This window comes from Penaeus chinensis, chromosome 3 (assembly GCF_019202785.1).
Source record: "Penaeus chinensis breed Huanghai No. 1 chromosome 3, ASM1920278v2, whole genome shotgun sequence".
NCBI lineage: Eukaryota > Metazoa > Arthropoda > Malacostraca > Decapoda > Penaeidae > Penaeus > Penaeus chinensis.
In genome coordinates this window covers 14549198-14568020 of record NC_061821.1, presented here as the reverse complement: position 1 = coordinate 14568020, position 18823 = coordinate 14549198, and the positions used below count along the sequence as shown (strand labels likewise).

At 30.4% G+C, this 18823-nt stretch overlaps 1 protein-coding gene across 2 annotated transcripts in view; it reads right to left on the bottom strand.

The window, feature by feature from the left end:
- Nucleotides 1–17041, bottom strand: part of LOC125038195 (proto-oncogene c-Rel-like) — a 33198-nt gene extending 16157 nt beyond the window's left edge. Inside the window, exons 1-6 of one of the 2 annotated variants that reach the window (XM_047631602.1) lie at nt 16411–17041; nt 4810–4890; nt 1737–1909; nt 1446–1571; nt 905–1148; nt 525–668 (exon numbers count right to left, since the gene is read on the bottom strand). In XM_047631602.1, coding sequence (XP_047487558.1) covers nt 525–668; nt 905–1148; nt 1446–1571; nt 1737–1909; nt 4810–4879 — 757 coding nt within the window. In that variant the 5' untranslated portion in view covers nt 4880–4890; nt 16411–17041. The remainder of the gene's footprint in view (nt 1–524; nt 669–904; nt 1149–1445; nt 1572–1736; nt 1910–4809; nt 4891–16410) is intronic. The other variant, XM_047631594.1, reaches the window with a different exon arrangement.
- Nucleotides 17042–18823: the final 1782 nt, after the last annotated feature.

The window sequence follows — 18823 nt, the reverse complement described above, 5'->3', positions numbered from 1 at the left end:
TTTTTATACTGCCTTATTTTCCTATTGCTTTTTTCCCCACTGACTAGGAATGACTTAATATTCAATGAAATCTTTATTTACATGAAATATATAAGACACAAGATAATACATTGATATCCCTGTTTGACACCAGGAATAAATAAATAAATAAATGAATCAAGAAATTATTTCATAAATGGAGATGCGTTGGCATAGGAAGCCTAAAGGAAAACTAAAGAAAGAAAAGAGAGAGGAAAGACAAGGAAAGGATGACAAAGAGAAAAAGAAAGAGAAGATAGGAAAAACAGAATGTATGAGAAGATAGAATTAAATTAGGAAAGAGGCAAAACAGGAAAGAGGGACTAGCAGTTGATAAGATAGATCAATAAACCTTATAGTTTACACAGGGATACAAGTAAGCTATCTCTTACGCAAAGGGCAAAGAAAGAAAAACAGAAGAGACTAAACACAGAACTAGTTAAGCAGCTGAATTGACAGAAGATGCAACAAAACAAAGATACCAATTAAAATCACATTTAACTTACTTTTGTCATAAATTGGATCTGAAACCTGTGGTTTTAAAGGGAAGGTAAATTTTCCCTTTTCTGATCCCTCAAGGAATACTTGAAAACACAATCTCAGAGCATTAAGGTCAATACTCTGTGGCTGGTTACGATGAGAAAACCCAGCTGCAAAACAAAGGAATAGTATCATAACCAAACCAGACAAACCAGTTCTCGCAGAGTGCTTCTTCACATTTAGACTATATGCTAACACAATATTTATTCAAGCTTGTTTTGAAATTGTTTTCAATTTATATCAAATACATTAATTACCTAATCAACAAGAGTGTATATACATCCATGAAAATCCAAACCAACAAATTCAGAAATCATGAATAGAACATTCACTGCTCCCAACTCACTCTGGAAAGGGTCCACTCTAATCTCCTCTCGTAACTTGAGGGCATCTTCCACATCACGCTTTTTGACACACTGGATTCCCAAGTTGCTAAAGACACACTGCATGGAGTCATTGTTAATGGTCATTGTACACACGCCTTTTTTGCATCCTTCCTTCCCCACCAAGTTGTGTGGGTGGGGTCGGTAAGGTGGGTCAACAGTGACACAGGACACCACCACCACAGCAGGTCCTTTGTATCCTACCACCTGATGACAAGAACAACAAAATGAGTATAAAAAAAGGATTAAAGAGAGAAGTCTTAGAAAATGCATATTCTTGCTTTCTTTTCCTGTACAAAATACATAAACCTAAAAGCCTTGCACTTGAAATTGAAATCATCTTTCAGTGCTTTCATAATAAATCTTTAAAAATCTCAAATGCAGACATCTACTACATACAATATGCAAAGAAATTTACTTCTACCTTAGCTTTCTATAAAACTTTGTTAATTCTAAACATTAAAACATTTATTTATAATATAAACAGAAAAAAGTATCACACACCTGAATAGCTGGGTAAGTTTTATTTTCTGTTGTACTTCGAACTCCTGGTATTGATCCAGCCGAACGTCCTTCACAAATATAACGAAAACGGAGTGCCTTAGCCTGGGGCTGTTCTATAATACGTACCTAAAATATTTGGAAAAAAGAGAGAAAAAAAAAAGCAACACATATGCCTATTAGGTTCCAATACTGTGTTTCGAACTATAATGTCATCAAATCATACATAACACATTAATACCAATTACACATTAATATACAAGAAATACTATACTTGAATGACATAACACTTACATAGGCTTTACGTTTGCTCTCCAGATCGGGGTCAGGTCTACTCGCAGAGGAAATGGTAGAAAAGTTTGCTTCACTTGCAGCCCCTCCTCCTCCCCCTCCTCCCATCTGTACCCCTCCATACACCGAAATGGCTGATGCTGCATAATCAGGGTCATCTTGGCCAATAATATCAACTGAAAAAAAAACCAAGTTAGCACAAATACAAAGAATTTACCTATTAATATATGAATGGGTATGTTAAAAAGTGGATCTATCTACAACATCAGGCTTTATCAGAATGAATTACGCCCAAATATCATTACCATACCCCCACTCCCCTTGTGAATGTAACATCACAAGTTAAAGTAGTAATTCTAGTGCTGTATGACATATTTCATCCAGCCAAACCCTATTTCTTTTCCTCTACCCACATTCCCTCTCCACACACTATACTATTATGTATCAGTGTTAATACCTGGTACATCATCTTCCCCTTCTATTTATATATCTAATACTTATAATTACATCTAAATACACATTCAATAATTCCATATAATAAAATTCTTTGTGTTTTTATCAATATACACACAGTAATCTAGGCCTAATTTTCATTCACAAGCACAAGTAGATGTGATAACTGTGCACTCTAACACTCCATATTTGAGATTTAAAAATGAAATACACACTTTCTGGTGTGCAATCTTGAGCTCTTGAAACGCTGCAACCATAACCTTCCTTTGTGAAACTTGAAAAATCTTGTCTCTTTTGTGGCTGGATTTTGTGGAGGGTTTGCAGTTCTAAGTGTTTCCAAGTGGCTCAACAAGTTCTTAGTAACAAAGAAATCAATTACTTGGTTTACCTGGTCTCACCTCTTTAACCCATTTCTTGAATTTTTAGAAAGTTTTATTCTAATAATGATTAAATTATCAAAAGAGTATAACAAATACAAAGCATTAAAAATAATAATAGGATCAGAAGTAAAACAATTTAAATAATAAAAAAAAAAAAAATGTGGAATGGGATAAACAGGTAAGGTCAGGTAAGCTTTGTTAATTGACTCTTTGGAAACTTGAAAATTTGGAAACTTGGTTGTGAAGTCATCTTTATGTATCAAACCTGACCAAGCAAAACTACAGTGGGCAGTGCATGTACCTTCACACTAAACAAACTCAAATGTACATATGAAACAGACTCCATATCTTTTTAAAAAGCATATCATGCATATCAAAACCATTTTACCACCTTTCCAATACTTCCTTTCCTATAGAAATTCAATTGACAAGTATCATAAAGGGAAAGCAGCCCACAAAATGTAAACATCTGCTGTTAGTATGGCTAACAGCAGATGTTTACAGTTTCTCTTCACTTATATTGTAAAAATTTCTTTCAAGCCTTTGAAAAGAGTGCTTGAGAGCATGTTTTATCCTGCACGATAACTAAATTATCTCTTTCTGACTTTTAATTACTTCTAGACAAACTGTTTCTGCTACTAACCTTTCCCTAAAATCTTTTCCTCACTATCTATTCACATCATCAATTCCCTTTGCTTTGACAAATTCTTCCTTAAATTATTGTTTCAACCTGACCCAATGATGGCAGGAAAATATAATGCTGACTGCATTTTTATTCTGTAATGTCTCTACACACAGATGGCTTTACAAGTGCTCAACCACCAAGAAGTCAAGTAATAGACCTATTGATCTCATCTGATTAACCTTTCCTGGAGTTTTCAATAAATAAGTTTGTTTTACTAATACTATCAATATCAATGCTGACTTTATCATTATTAAAATGTTATTACTAATAGTAATACAAAAAAGAGAGAAAATTCCCAAAAGTCTTGAAAAAGGGTAAACAAGTGTGATAGGTTGTATTAGTAATTGACTACTTGGTGAATAGCATTTAATAGCCAGGTACACCTATAACCGTCATGAAAAAACAACTAATCATGACAGGTATGGCTATAGGTATCATGACTCTCTAAAGCAAGGCGAGCACATGCACTTCAGTTAAATGCAACAAACTCCCCAGCCAAAAGGCTAGATGGTTGCCAAAAGTCACTGGAACGAGTGATATACAGAACTTTCTGGCACCATCATTGTAGGGTTAAGGACTTGTGGAGACATATATATAAAGACAATAAATAAAAAAATCAAACTCATTGTTGGCATGGCATGTATGTACTTGCCATCCCCAGCAGCAGTAGGTTATGACAGCTGTACAAAACACCATTTTGAAAAATCATTTTATAAATGTATTATGAATGTGACTTTATTTGCCATAAACTCATATGGCATACTATTGGAATTTAATCTTTGTTCTTGAGGTTAAGGTGCCTGACATTATATCTAACAATCAAAATAACTTTAAGCTTCCAAAAGTTTAATTTTAACATCAAATCTCAAGGGATAGCTATCCAATCAGTTAAACAAAATTCTTTGTATAACTGGCTATATTTCCTCCATATACTTCCACTAGGGAGTATGCTTGGTAGGAACAAAAAGACAATTTTACAATATCAATCGACAATAAAATTCCATTCCTTCTAAGATTGACAACAACAGATAATCATCTAGCATTTCATATCGTATTAATGACAAATCTAGAAATACATAAATGAACCTCTGTAATTCTAAACTCAGTGTGGTTCTGGCAGATCTACAGGTTAAAAACATTGAAATGAAAATATCTTCTAACATACCATATATTGTTGTGTAATCTATACTGAACAAGTTCAATAACTGATAACACATGCCATGTCAAGCTCATGTGCCAAAATGTTCTACATTAAGAATGTGCTTATTATATTCCTAAATAAGTAAAGGACTCCAAAGGCCATTTCTCTATAGCCTTCCCTTGGAAAAAAATTCACTTTCTAATCTAACCCCTAAATTTTACATCTTTAATATTCCAGAAAACAAACTCAAAGAGATTTGCTCATATTTCATAATAATATTCCCTACATAAACTATGTACCCAAGATGTATCTGGGGGTGTTAAATTATGTAGTGAAATGGACATAATAGTTATTTATCTATAAATAAATTCTTCCCCCAGGAAAGCAGAGGACAAAAGCAGGATCATGAATACTCACTGACGTCACTAATGTTGAGAGAAAGCTGGTTGGAGGAAGTACGCTGGGCAACAAACATTGGGTCAGCCATGCCTCAAACACCTGGGAAATCAGGACAAAATTAGTTCTTCATTCTCTGATGAACCTATTGGCCTACTAGCACTGACCTATGTAAGACTATTGTCATGAAGTAGGTAGGTAGTTTTTTGAGGGGGGTGTCTCATAGGTATATGAATGAAAAAATTATTTCTTGCTTTAGAAATGCACTTTTGCATCACTGGAGATGGTCTATATATACATAAAATTGTTATACACTGTATGCAAATTACCGTAAATCACATCAAAAGAAAGTGTTGTTGTGAAATACAAGACAAAGTAAAATCTCAGTGAGAAAATCCATGTTTCATTAGTGTACCCTTCCTTTATATTCTTTTGAAAACCCTATTTGGAATCATAAGATTTCTTTTCTTGGCTGCTGAGGTAAAAAGTTGAGATGTGAAGGTTGCAGCAATGTGAACTTGTAAATGCTATAGCATAGGCTCCTGCCCACCAAAGACCTTATGATATAAACACATGCAATGCATTGCCTTGCAGTTCAGCTTATTCTTACTGTCTATGAATAAATTTAGTCTAAAACCAACTAGTCAAAGTTGAAGAGCAAGTGAAGTTAATGATGGACGAGGGAGAAAGAGCCAGGACTGGGTATGCTGGAAACTGGTAAGCATGTTGAATGCTATCACCCATTTCTCCCATTATTCCAGAGGTGAAATATCTATATAACCAAATGTTCATAATCAACCAATATTGCATTCATAACTCCATCTAGAAAATATGAAAATATATGTGTATTCATATTTATTGACCTCTATGTGCTCATGACAAAATCTGCATATGCTAGGTTATTTGAGGATCAATTTTACTTGTTCATATAATCTTATTCATCACAGAAGGCACAAAATAATGTACTTTCTCAATTCCCTTTATGCAAAATAGTTTGCATAAGACTTAATTTTATTTGCAGATTATGTTACCTATTATTTTCGCACTAGAACCACACAAATTGTGAGAATATAGAAAATCTATGAGGGCTATTTATTTTGCCTTGAAAAGGATTTTCAAATGATACCTGTAATAAAGTGAAGAAATTAGAGATTGGTTAATGTACCCATCATAACAAAAATCTTGCAGCAAAACGGCCTCTTTAAGCTCATTGATTATTTCATAATTAGAATTGCCTCTTAATTCTAAATTCTTTTCTTTGTGTGGAATTCATGTCAAACAAATTGCATATAGAACAATGAAGGGAAGTACAGGAAAACACACGAATATGCCGAAGGCCTTTTCACTTTCCTGTTTCATCTGGCAGAAAGGTCTTCTGCATATTTGCGTGTTTTCCTGTAGTTTCCTTTTGTTCTACTTGTCTTTTCGTTGTATTTGGTAAAATGATAAACCTCCACAATGAGAACAACTTTATCTTTTTCTTTTTTCTCTCTTGGAAAATGATGTGCATCTTTTTAAAACAATTGTGTGAAATTACTATGTCATCACTTACTCTAATTTTCAGTATTTTCTTTTCAGCTTTTCATTATATACATTTATTTATTTTTTTCTTTATGTGAACATAGCCTAGATTACTTTTATTAGGCATGAATTCCAACTTATTCATCTGAAGTTTATTACCAAATAAATTTCAAAATTTCTTTGAAGATGTACAAATCTGAATACCATTCTTGTCCCTTTGTTATTTTTCAGTATCATCGAGCCCCTTTAGTCACAAGGAGGTCAGAAGCTGTCAGCACCTTTATTGGCTACAACGAAGTTCAGAATTTTTGGAAATGCAGTGCCCAGAATTGTGTTTGCTCATAGCAGATACTAGGACTTTTCTTTTTTCTTGTAGTAGGAGTATCTGTATGATTTCTGGGATTGCTGTTTTGCCATTTTCAGATGTCTTTATTTGTGATAAATTATGCTGTAGATGATAACAACCTGTTTTCATTGAGCAGACTCCATATTATCTCTCCAGGTAGTTTACACTCTGTGCATTAATGAAAGTAACAAGATAAACTGTCTTTGGGGTATTCTTTATATTTTTGTATATTTCAGTTTACCATAACACATACTACCCCCAGGTAATAGTGGGCAGGAACTGGCTCCTGTGCATGGACATACTATCCAGTTTTTTTTCCATGATGAGACCTTCCACATTAAGCAAATCTAATTCATGATTCTGTGTTGCAACATCGTAGACTGTGGTAAATAAGGGATGGCATTGAAATATTGGAATATAATTGTGATGATAAACTTAACAAATCATTCGTAAATTGTAGCACTTTTGTAACACTAGTAATAATAATAATTACAATAAAAGTAATATAAAAAATTACTACTACTACTACTACTACTACTACTACTACTACTAATGATAATGATAACAATAAAAACAATAATAATAATATTGACAATGATTTTTATAATAATAGCAATAATAATAGCAGTATATAAATAATAACAATAACAATGACAACAGTGATAATAATGATAGCAATAATTATAATAATACTGATGATAATAATAATATATATATATATATATATATATATATATATATACATTTTTACGTACTAAAAAATAATCCTGATAATAATATCAACAACACACAGCATTGGAAGCAGCTGCAGCAGTAGCAGTTTCAACATTGTAAAATCAATTTTAACAAAAATAATAACAAAATATGATAATGATAGTATTTATAAGAATAATAATGCCAATGATAATATAAATGAAAATGATAATGATATCAACTAATACTAAAAATAATACTAATAACAACAATAATAACAGTATTAACAACAACAACAACAATAACAATATAACTAATAATAAAAATAACAATTATTACAAATATTAATAAACAATTATAATAAAAATGAACAATTGTTCATCATCATTAATTTAATTAATGTTATATTTATTACTGCTATTATTATAATCATCATTATCAATATTGTTGTTGTTGTTGTTGTTGTTGATGACGATAATGACAAAAACAATAATGACTAAAAATAATAACTAAAAATAACAACAATAACAATAACAATAATAATAGTAACAACAACAACAATAATAACAATAACAATAATAAATAATACAATAACAACAAAAACAACAACAACAACAATAATAATAATAACAATAACAATAATAACAATAACATCAATAACAATAACAATAGCAATAACGTTAACAATAATAATAATAACAACAACAACAATAAGAAGAAGAATAACAATAGCAATAACAACAATAATTACAATAATAATAACAATGACAATAATAACAATAACAACAATAACAATAACAAAATCAATAATAATAATAAAAATTAAAAATAAAAGCACGAATAGAAATAATAGCATCAATAAAAAATCATAATAATAATAATATAATAATAGAATAGAATAATAATAATAATAGAATAATAAAATTATAGAATAATAAAAATTGAATATAATAATAATGATAATATAATAATAAAATAATAGAATAATAAAATTATAATAATGGAATATAATAATAATAATAATAATAATAATAATAATAATAATAATAATAATAATAATAATAATAATAATAATAACAATAACAATAACAATAATATAATATAATATAATAATAAAGTAATATAATAATATAATATAATATAATATAATATAATATAATAATGATAATAATGATAATAATTATGATCAACAACAACAACAATAATAATAATAATAATACTAATAACAGCAACAACAAAAACAATAATAATAATAACAACAATGTTAGAATATCAAAAATAACAATAACAATAATGAAAGTACCCATACACAAAAGAATGACCAAGATATTTCTAAAAATAATAAAACTAAAAATAAAGGAAAAATAAATTAAAAATTATAGTAACAGTAACAACAATAGTCATCATAATCATAATCAATCATACTCATAATAACAAAACATTAACAATAATAATAAATATACCAATAATAACAACAATTATTACTAACAATAACAATAAAAATAACAATAACAACTATTACTATTAACCCATTCGCCCCGGATTTGTTTTGTCCACTGTATTTTTTGTGAACGTTACATACAGATGGCTCCACATGTGCTCAGCTGGCAAGGAGTCTATCAGTAGCCCTAGTGATCCTGGTTTCCCCATTCCTTGAATTGGCTGGAAAATGTGTTTTTCTTTTTAATACAGTTGATATCGATACTATTATTATTGTTATTGATGTTATGATTATTAAATCTCGATAACATTTAAGACAATGAAATAATGAAAAAGACCCTTTCCAAAAGTAAGGGTAAAGAGGTGAACAGGTGAGAAACATAGGACTAATAACTGACTCCTTGGTGACTAAGCACTTGTAGAGCCATCTATGTGTAATTACAATAAAAAACTTGTATTATATTGGGCATGACATGTATTCTTGCCGTATGGGGTGATTGGGTTAAAACAATAGCAATTATAATAATAATCATAACAGCAACAATAACAACACTATTATTACTATTACTACTACTATTACTATTACTACTACTATTACTATTATTACTACTACTATTACTATTACTACTACTATTACTACTACTATTACTACTACTAATACTAATACTATTACTACTACTACAACTACTACTAGTACTGGTAATGATAACAATAATAATTACAATAACAATAACAATATGATAATCATAAATAACAGTAACAAAAGCAGCAACAAATTAATACTAATAGTAATAATAGCTAATTAACTAAGTATAACAGTAATAATACAAAGGATAATGATAACAATAACAATACCAATAACAATAATAATAATAATGATAAACTTCCTAACAATAACAACAACATCAATAATACTGGCAATGATTACATTTATGTTAACAATAAGATGATAACAATAATAAAAATAACAAAAAACAAATAATGACAACCAAGGCAAAACAATAACAATAACAAATAATAATAACAACCACTATGACACTGATGATGTTAAGTATCAAAATGATAATGGTAAAGTAAATAACAGTAAAATAATAACAATAATTATAATTATAACACTAATAACTATAACAGTAACATTAAATTACAATAAAAAGAAACACGAATCATAAACAATAACAATAAAGATATTGTATTTCTTGTTTCTAATACTGCTATCTTTATTTAAACAATTATGATCATTGTCAACATTATCATTATCACAATAATTTGCATCAATATCATTATAACTATTATGATCATTATCATTATCACTGTTAACTATGTTAATACTACTATTGTCATCATTCTTATCATTACCATTATCACTGTTATTACTATTGCCATCATTACCATTCCTATGATCATGAATATCTTTATTACAATCATCATTATTACTATTAGTATTCTTCTCATTATATCATTATCATTATTGTTTTCATTATCACTAACATTTTTTTATTATCCTCAACTATCATCAATATTTTGATCACAATTACTATCATTATGATAATACCATTATCATCATTATAAATACTATAGTATTTATAATGATGATAATGATAATGGTGTTACTGATACAATAATTTTTATCACCTAATGGTTATCATTTTCATTATCACCATTATTACAATAATCATCATTTCATTATTATTACAATAATTCTCATTATTACTATCATCATCCATATCATTATTACTATTCTCATTATTACTATCATCATTATCATAACTATCATTTCTATAGTTAATATCAAAAATTTTGTAATACAGTCAGCCTTATCTCCATTATTTCTATCTTTATAATCATTACTATTATAAGAGTTATTAAAAGCATTGCTATTACCAAAATTACACTGTTATCATTATTTTCTTTATTATCATGATTTTCCTCACTGTTTATCTTATCATTATCAATAGCAATTATAACATTACTACCACTTATCACTAACATTATCACTTGTTAATATCTCTTTCACTGTGATCAGCATCAGTTACAATTTTTATCATAATCTCTCTAATTACCATTTCCATCATCATCATCATTATCATTGCCATTCTCATTGTCATTATTATCATGTTCATTATTATCATTGTCACTGTCATCATTATCATCATCATTATTTATTATCAGTCATAATAATTGCTATTATCATCAATATCACTGTCATCATTTACATCATATTTATAATCATTACCATTATTACTATCACTGTCATAATTATTTTTCTCAATGTCAGTCACTATCATTATCAATATCAATATTATCACCATCATATATCATTATTGTTGTCACTATGTTTACTAGTTTTACCATTACCAATACTATCATTTTTATGATTATCATTACTATTATCATTAGTATCTTTTTCTATTATCATTATCATTATCATAATTATAATTATTGCAATAATTATTATCACCATTATTACTATTATTTCTATTATCATCATTGCCATCATTATTATCATTATAATTATCCTTATTGTCATTATCATTATCAATACTCTTCTTATCATTTTTATGATCATTATCATTACCATAATCATTTATATAATCATTAGCATCATTTTCATTATCATTTATATAATCATTAGCATCATTTTCATTATCATTTATATAATCATTAGCATCATTTTCATTATCATTTATATAATCCTTAGCATCATTTTCATTATCATTATTATTAGTAATAACATTATCATGACTTCTATTTACTAATACTATTATGATTGGTAGTACCATTATCATTATTATTATAACTATTATTATCATCATTATTATTACTATTATTATGATCACCCTTATTATTATTATTATCATTATTATCAATATTTGAATTTTCAATATCATCTTTATAAAGATCATTATTACTACTATCATTAATAATAATAATAGTAATAATAATAATAATAATAATAATAATAATAATAATAATAATAATAATAATAATAATATCATTATTCTCATTATAATTATAACTATAATTATATTAATAAACATCAAGATCATGAAAATAACATAACTAATAGTAACAACAGCAACAGAATACCATTACAATAACAACAATTGCCATTATTACCATCATCATTATCATTGGTATTATCACTATAATTATCATTATTACTAATATCATTATAAATATCATTACTATCATCATCACCATCATCATAATTTATCATCATTTAATAATCATAACAATAACAATTATTATTATTACTATTATTATTATTATTATTATTATTATTATTATATTATTATTATTATTATTATCAACATCATTAGCTATTATCACTGTCATCACCATTATTATTTGTAACAATACTAACCAAAAAATATTAACTACTCATTACAATCATTATTATAATTTCTAACATAATTATTTTTATCATTATCATTATGTTTGTTTCTTTGATTGTTACTATTACTTAATTTTTTTACTATCATTGTTTTATCGTTATTTTTATCATTTTTCTTTATCATCATTATTACTTATCATTATCATTATTATTATTTATCATTATTGTTTACCAATATTATCATTACTATTACTAACATTATTACACTATAATCACAGTTATAGATACCACAGCAACAGCCCCAACAGCAAGAACATGACCATAAACACCTGCTCTAACAGCAGCATCAACACCACCATTTAAGCAGTAGCAGCAACAATAAAAATAGTGGTAGAACCTCCATAAAAGAACATAGAAATGCAAATATAACTCCCAACAATATACAGTACGTGTTAACAGTAATAAATGCACTATCCTCTGAATACAAAAATAATCATTATCCAAGAATAAAATGCAAGGAGTTCAGTATCTAAACAATACAGTCAGAAACACACTAAATCCAACTACTAACAATTGTCACACATGGGTAAATTTTAATGTACCATCTACAATATACATGCTTATCATATATTATCTTCAAATTTGTACTAACTAGCATGTGTAAGTGAAAGTGTCTTGCAAGGCAAAGTCAAATAGAAAATTTTGGTATGAACATTGCGAAAAACACAAAACAACATTCAGTTACTAAATAAAAAAATATATCATGTCATAATAGGGTTTGTTCAAGCAACAGTATTTCTCAAAATATCATAAGTATTAAAACAAAGGATAACAACTTTGACTCTGGGACCTGAAAAGACCGGTATTATTGGTCTTCTGAAGAATTGGGAGGCTATTAGTTTATCTATTCAAATCTATGGTCTGTCATCATCCTCAAAATTTGTTAAATAACACTGCAAGATTATGATATAAAAATATTTTGAAGCCAGTCTAGATATACCTAAAAAGGGTTTGAAAGCAATATTTCTTGTTTACAAAAGTGTACAGATTGAAGTATTTGCACTTGTGTGAAAGGGAATTATGATATTTTCAGAGATCAGCCTGTAGATTATAGAAAGTGTAAAAAAATCTTCCCTCAATATACTTATCTTACAAATTTTATTTTGTGTGGACAAATAACTGTATCCCTGTAGAAACAATTATAAATACCTATAATTCAAAGGATGACAATACTTTGTAATAAGTTTCATAGCAATAACATACATGATAAATTCAATAATAGCATTTGTTCAGCAAGAGGAGAGAAGTAACCAATATAATTCCAAGGCATTTAGCAACTTCTAAAAACAGTCATACATGTTTAGCATTCAAGTTTTAAAACTGGACTGACCAACAAGAGCATAAAACAAATCAGATAAAATCCTGTCTTCTCTTTGCAACATTCACACAAGCAAGAAATATAGCACAAATCATGTTAGGTCATATTTTTTACTGTGTCTAACTAGCTGTTTTGCTTTCCTTTTTTCTGCCCTTTTCATCTCTCTCTTCTTTCACCTTCTCCACTTCTTATTCCATCTTCATTCTCCTCTTTGTATAATTTCAGTTGCAGATTCATAATTCACATGGCATCATTCAACAAGTAAATGAAATATATTACATTTTTCTTCTTCACTACCACAAAATAAATAATTAAAGAAATATCCATAAAACAAAATAAAAAACATAGCATGTGTTCAAGTTAAGGAATTGCTGTAGCTTATGCTTTGGCAAAGGCCTTCAAACTTCCAATTACATATATTCTACAAAGATCAGTTGGACTGGTTCCTAATTTACCAATAAATTGCCAAGGAACTCTACAATGTACACATAAAGGCACTGATCACAGTCTCATTTTGAAATATTTTTGGTTATTTCATTAATAAATAACCTTACCTAATTCAATTCACAAATATCATGTTACTGATACAGATTTGCCCTTACTTTACCTCAGAGTAGAGGACTATATATTGAATTCCACTTGTCTTCCCAGTGGTCCTTTTAAAAGGATGTAATCAAGAATCCAGAAAGGCTCAATTTTGCTAAACTTCAACTGTATTTCATTCTGTGTTGCATCCTTGCAAAGTAATGGAGTGTTACAGCTAAACTATCAACACTGTAAATGAAATTAGTTTACTACATTTCCTGGTTCTCCTTAAACATACAGCAAATCTTGTATTTTTTTCTTATATATACATTAACTCTACAGTACCTTGTACATTCATTTTGCTGAAAGTTAACACATTACTCCCAGGGATGCCATATAGGTAAATGCCATGTCCACTGATCTTAGCTTATTTATTATTGTACATACATAGATGGCTACACAAGTGCTTAGTCACCAAGGAGTTAATTACTAATACTACCTATTTCACCTGTCTACCTTTTTCCTTGATTTTCATATATTTTTTTTTAATCACTTAGTATTCTTTGTAGTGTTAAAGTAATCAAAATATAATTAATAATAACAGCAGGTTTCATGTCAACAGGAATTAGAAAACCAAATCCCAAAAACTCAAGGAAAGGGAAAATCAGGTGAGGTCATGTCAGCCTACAAATTGACTCCTTGGCAACTGAGCACTTGTGAAGTCCTCTATGTGTAAGCAAAAGTCACAAAACAAACCTACAGTGAACATTACATGTTCCTGCTGGTAATAGGTAAATTTCTATGTGAAACACTAATATCTTAACATGAAATTAGTAAAGAAACTGAGAGACATTTGGCATTTTTCAAGTTTTTGCCCTGGCTCCTGGCATTCATTTTCTATGATAAAAAGAGAGCCTTGATCTTAACTACAAGTGAGTGTATAAAAGTACATGTGTAACAGTAAAAAAATACCTTTCATGATCTGCTACAAATTTCTCACCACATTTAACTTTCATACTTCAAGCATCCCCTAATTCTAAAAATGAACACATATTCAGACGTAAGATTAAATGATATACAATTTGTATTAATGAACAATGTGAGTAGGGTATTACAAGAAAAACACTTAGTCTTTGAAAAATGTTTCTCAATTCCAAGCAAATAAACAGATTCTAAGACTTATGTGACCCATCTCAAATAACAAGCCATCACTCATGTTGCTACATTGGCTTTATATCCGGATACATTATAGTTGTGGGATATACACTGATGATAATTCCAAATTTATCATTAAATGCGCAGACTTAACCACGATTGTCATGCATATGATAAACCATGTGGGTGAGTAAACTGTCATAATATTAAAACACAGTTTTTCTTCTCTACAATCCACAGAAATTGAACATATTTCATGCACCCAAACTCCCAATTTCCCGTGACCTCCAAGCCGGTTGGTTGGGGAAGGGGGTGGGGCTACTAACACAGAAGCCAAAGGTTAGCACAGAAAATTAATACACAATTCATTTTCACATCAATCTACAAGAGAAAGTCTTGTCGAGAAGTCATGTCAGAGATAAATAATTGACCAGGTCCTGTTTTGGTAAAATACTATCAATAATTCTATCGTTTAATACTGCATTTATCATTTTAGTCCTTTGGGGTGTTGCTATTTCATTTATTCCGTTTGACTAATATATATCTCTTACAAACATACTATATATTACACATTCTATTATTTTCTGTAATTAATATGCATTACAGACAATTCTGTTTCTTTATAAATTGTTATTAACAAAATTCAGAATTAGTACACTTTAAATATATGGCATCAGTTCCACATATAGAAATTTAAAAATTACAATCAAAGAGGCACCTTCATATAATTAAGTGAACTGATCAATGACAACAAAAAGTTCTAAGAGCAAGTGCACCCACAAGCAATTCTTCAACAAATATATTCACCTGCCACCACAACTTGTCACAACGTGTTACATACACAAGTAAACAATAAAACACCAATACATTTACAGCACATCCCGAATATAACACTGATTAACAAATACAACAGGGAAGTTTGTGCATAAGTCAAGGCTATATAGGCCTACGCGAGCCTCCCCACCAAAAAATAAACAAAAAAATAAACAAAAAATTAGACAAGGTCTTTGAACGAAAATCACAAATAATCGTGACCCTAAGAATAAGAGAATGATGGAGAAAAGCATCCCGCAGCAGCACCCGAGAGAGGGGCGAAGGTGAGTGCAAGCAGAAAAGAGCTAAATGTGTCTCTTGTGTCCGCCGTCTTGTGTCCTCTTCGCCTCCACGCCTTCCCTCCCAATTTTATCTTCACTCTGCCTCTCTCCCTGTCCGTCATCCTTTTTCACTCACCTCCTTTGACCGTAGGCTTCTGTCACACTTGCCTACACACTCATGATGGGCAGTCAACGCCGAGACCAATAGAAATCTTGAGAGAAAATAAGAGTAACTTCCTCCCGTATTTTGGTCTGGATGACTAAAGTCTATTCCCAGAACAGGACCACAACAAGGTTGCTGATTGGTCGAATGTGGTCACGTGGTACGCTATAAGGCCGGTGATTGGTTCCTCGAGGTCACGTGGTACACTGCGTTCTAGTTCCTACTGTGCGTTCATTATAGGAAAATCATTCGCGCAATATTGCATATTTTCAGGGAACACAAAGCTATCACGAATTTCCAATTTATTTCATTTCACTACAGTTTTAATCATGTTTGAGCCAGAGAGATGATCTTTAAGAAATACTATATCCTCGCTATAACGCACCCATCACTTGCACAAGAGAACTTCTTGAGCGAATTTCTCAAGGTCATACGCTACAAAAAATATATAAGCATGTATATCACTGAACACTACTCAAGGAAGAACATTCATTTCATATGCACCACATGTCTTTTTCTTTAAGCTCAACCCAGCAAGATGCCTGCACTAGGTAAAGTCTGAAACCTCACTGGATGGCCGGTTTCAGAGAGCGTTGGAAAAGGACTGTCATATCCGGTCATGGGGCATTCCACGGCCTTGTATACCCAGCTCCCACTTGGGGGGCTGCTTCCCTCCCACCGGGGAAATCCCCCCATTGAAATTCCCAGCTTTCTGTCAAAGAACTCTTCATAAAACCATCTCTTTTTCTGAAGACGCAAAGAGTACGATCTATTAGTAGGCTCTTGATACTGGCAATAATTGGCATATCCTTCAATCATTCAAGAAATTAATTACCAGCTTGTCCTTACCCCAGTTTCATTGATAAGGCGAGCGAAGGCTCTCGTGCCAAGCACCTGATTTCCAATTGCATTTACAAAAGTCAAAAGCATCACAAACGCGACGGAAAGTAAACCCCAAATCATACAGAACTGGACGTTCGTTGTTAACCATGAGTAGACACGTTTCAGATAAAGGTCAGGTAGAGTGATTTTGGCCTTATCTCACTCGCCCAAAACTCTATTGAGTGAGGTAACAGGATGGATCTTTCTCATGGTGTTATTCCACGTTTAATGTATGAGCATACACGCGTCAGTTACAAATTAGATCCTTTTCCATCTTGTATCTCCTTCCTTGGTGAAATTATATTCTAAATGGAGGTGTCTTCATGGCAGATGACCTTTGGTAAGTATTGTGGCCAACGAAACTTTTTTGAATTTGCTTGTTTATAAAAAAATAAATAAATAAAATAATTCATCAGAATAAGATTGAACTGCGTAACGACTGAATATGCCACGTCCTGTTTATAAAAGTTAAAAAGCCGAAACAGGCTAAGGTATCATTAGAACAAGAAGTAGTAGACTCGGTCTATTTTAGACATCAATCTCTACAGTAACACGATTATGTACACGAAAAATGCCTATTATCGTTACATGCTATCTTTTACTGTTCAATTTTATTTTAACGTTGTCAAATGCTGACACAAAACCATGCGAACATATCCCCATAGCATCCATAGAAATGTAAAATTATCTTATACCTTGTAGGACGGTGCGTGTTGTGTTTGTTCGTAGTAACGTAACACTTTCCTATCGCCGATACTTGGAGGCCAGTGTCGTGTGGTGTGTCCGGCCGATAACGCTGAAGGAAGTCATACTGATGAGGGTGGAGTGTGGAAGGGTGTCCGGGAGGATTCATGAGATTGTTTTATTTTTTTTATTTTATTATTTTTTTTTTTGTATTAATATTAGGGCATGTTAGCAGATTTTCATGTAGATTCAATGTTGTGTGCATCATCGTTAGCTCGATGGACCTTCTTCATAAATATAGCTTCGCGAAATTAACTGCTGATACATATATTGTTTTATAATGGGTGAGTAGTCACATGGAAAGATATATCCTTCTGATAGAAGGATTTATGTCACTACACTTCAAAATATTTACGCTACGAAGACTTTCCAACATATTTTTCTTTTTCACTTTTCTAATTCCTCATACTTCGCCTTTTGTCTGGATGCGTATATGTAGATCTTGCTGTCTTTATTTACTGTGTATATATTACATTTATCATTTGTGGTACCATTTCTCATTCTTCCACTCATCATATATTTCTTAAAATCTGCAAATCATTGTACTTTCTCAGAAAATCGCGATAACCCAATATATTCATTAAGTTGTGTTACATTACCACAACAGAAATAAGCAACCTAAATTAACTTTTTAGGAATGTGCGCTCTTACATTATACATATACACATATACATACATACATACACACACACACACACACATATATATATATATATATATGTGTGTGTATATATTTATATTTATATATATACACACAAAC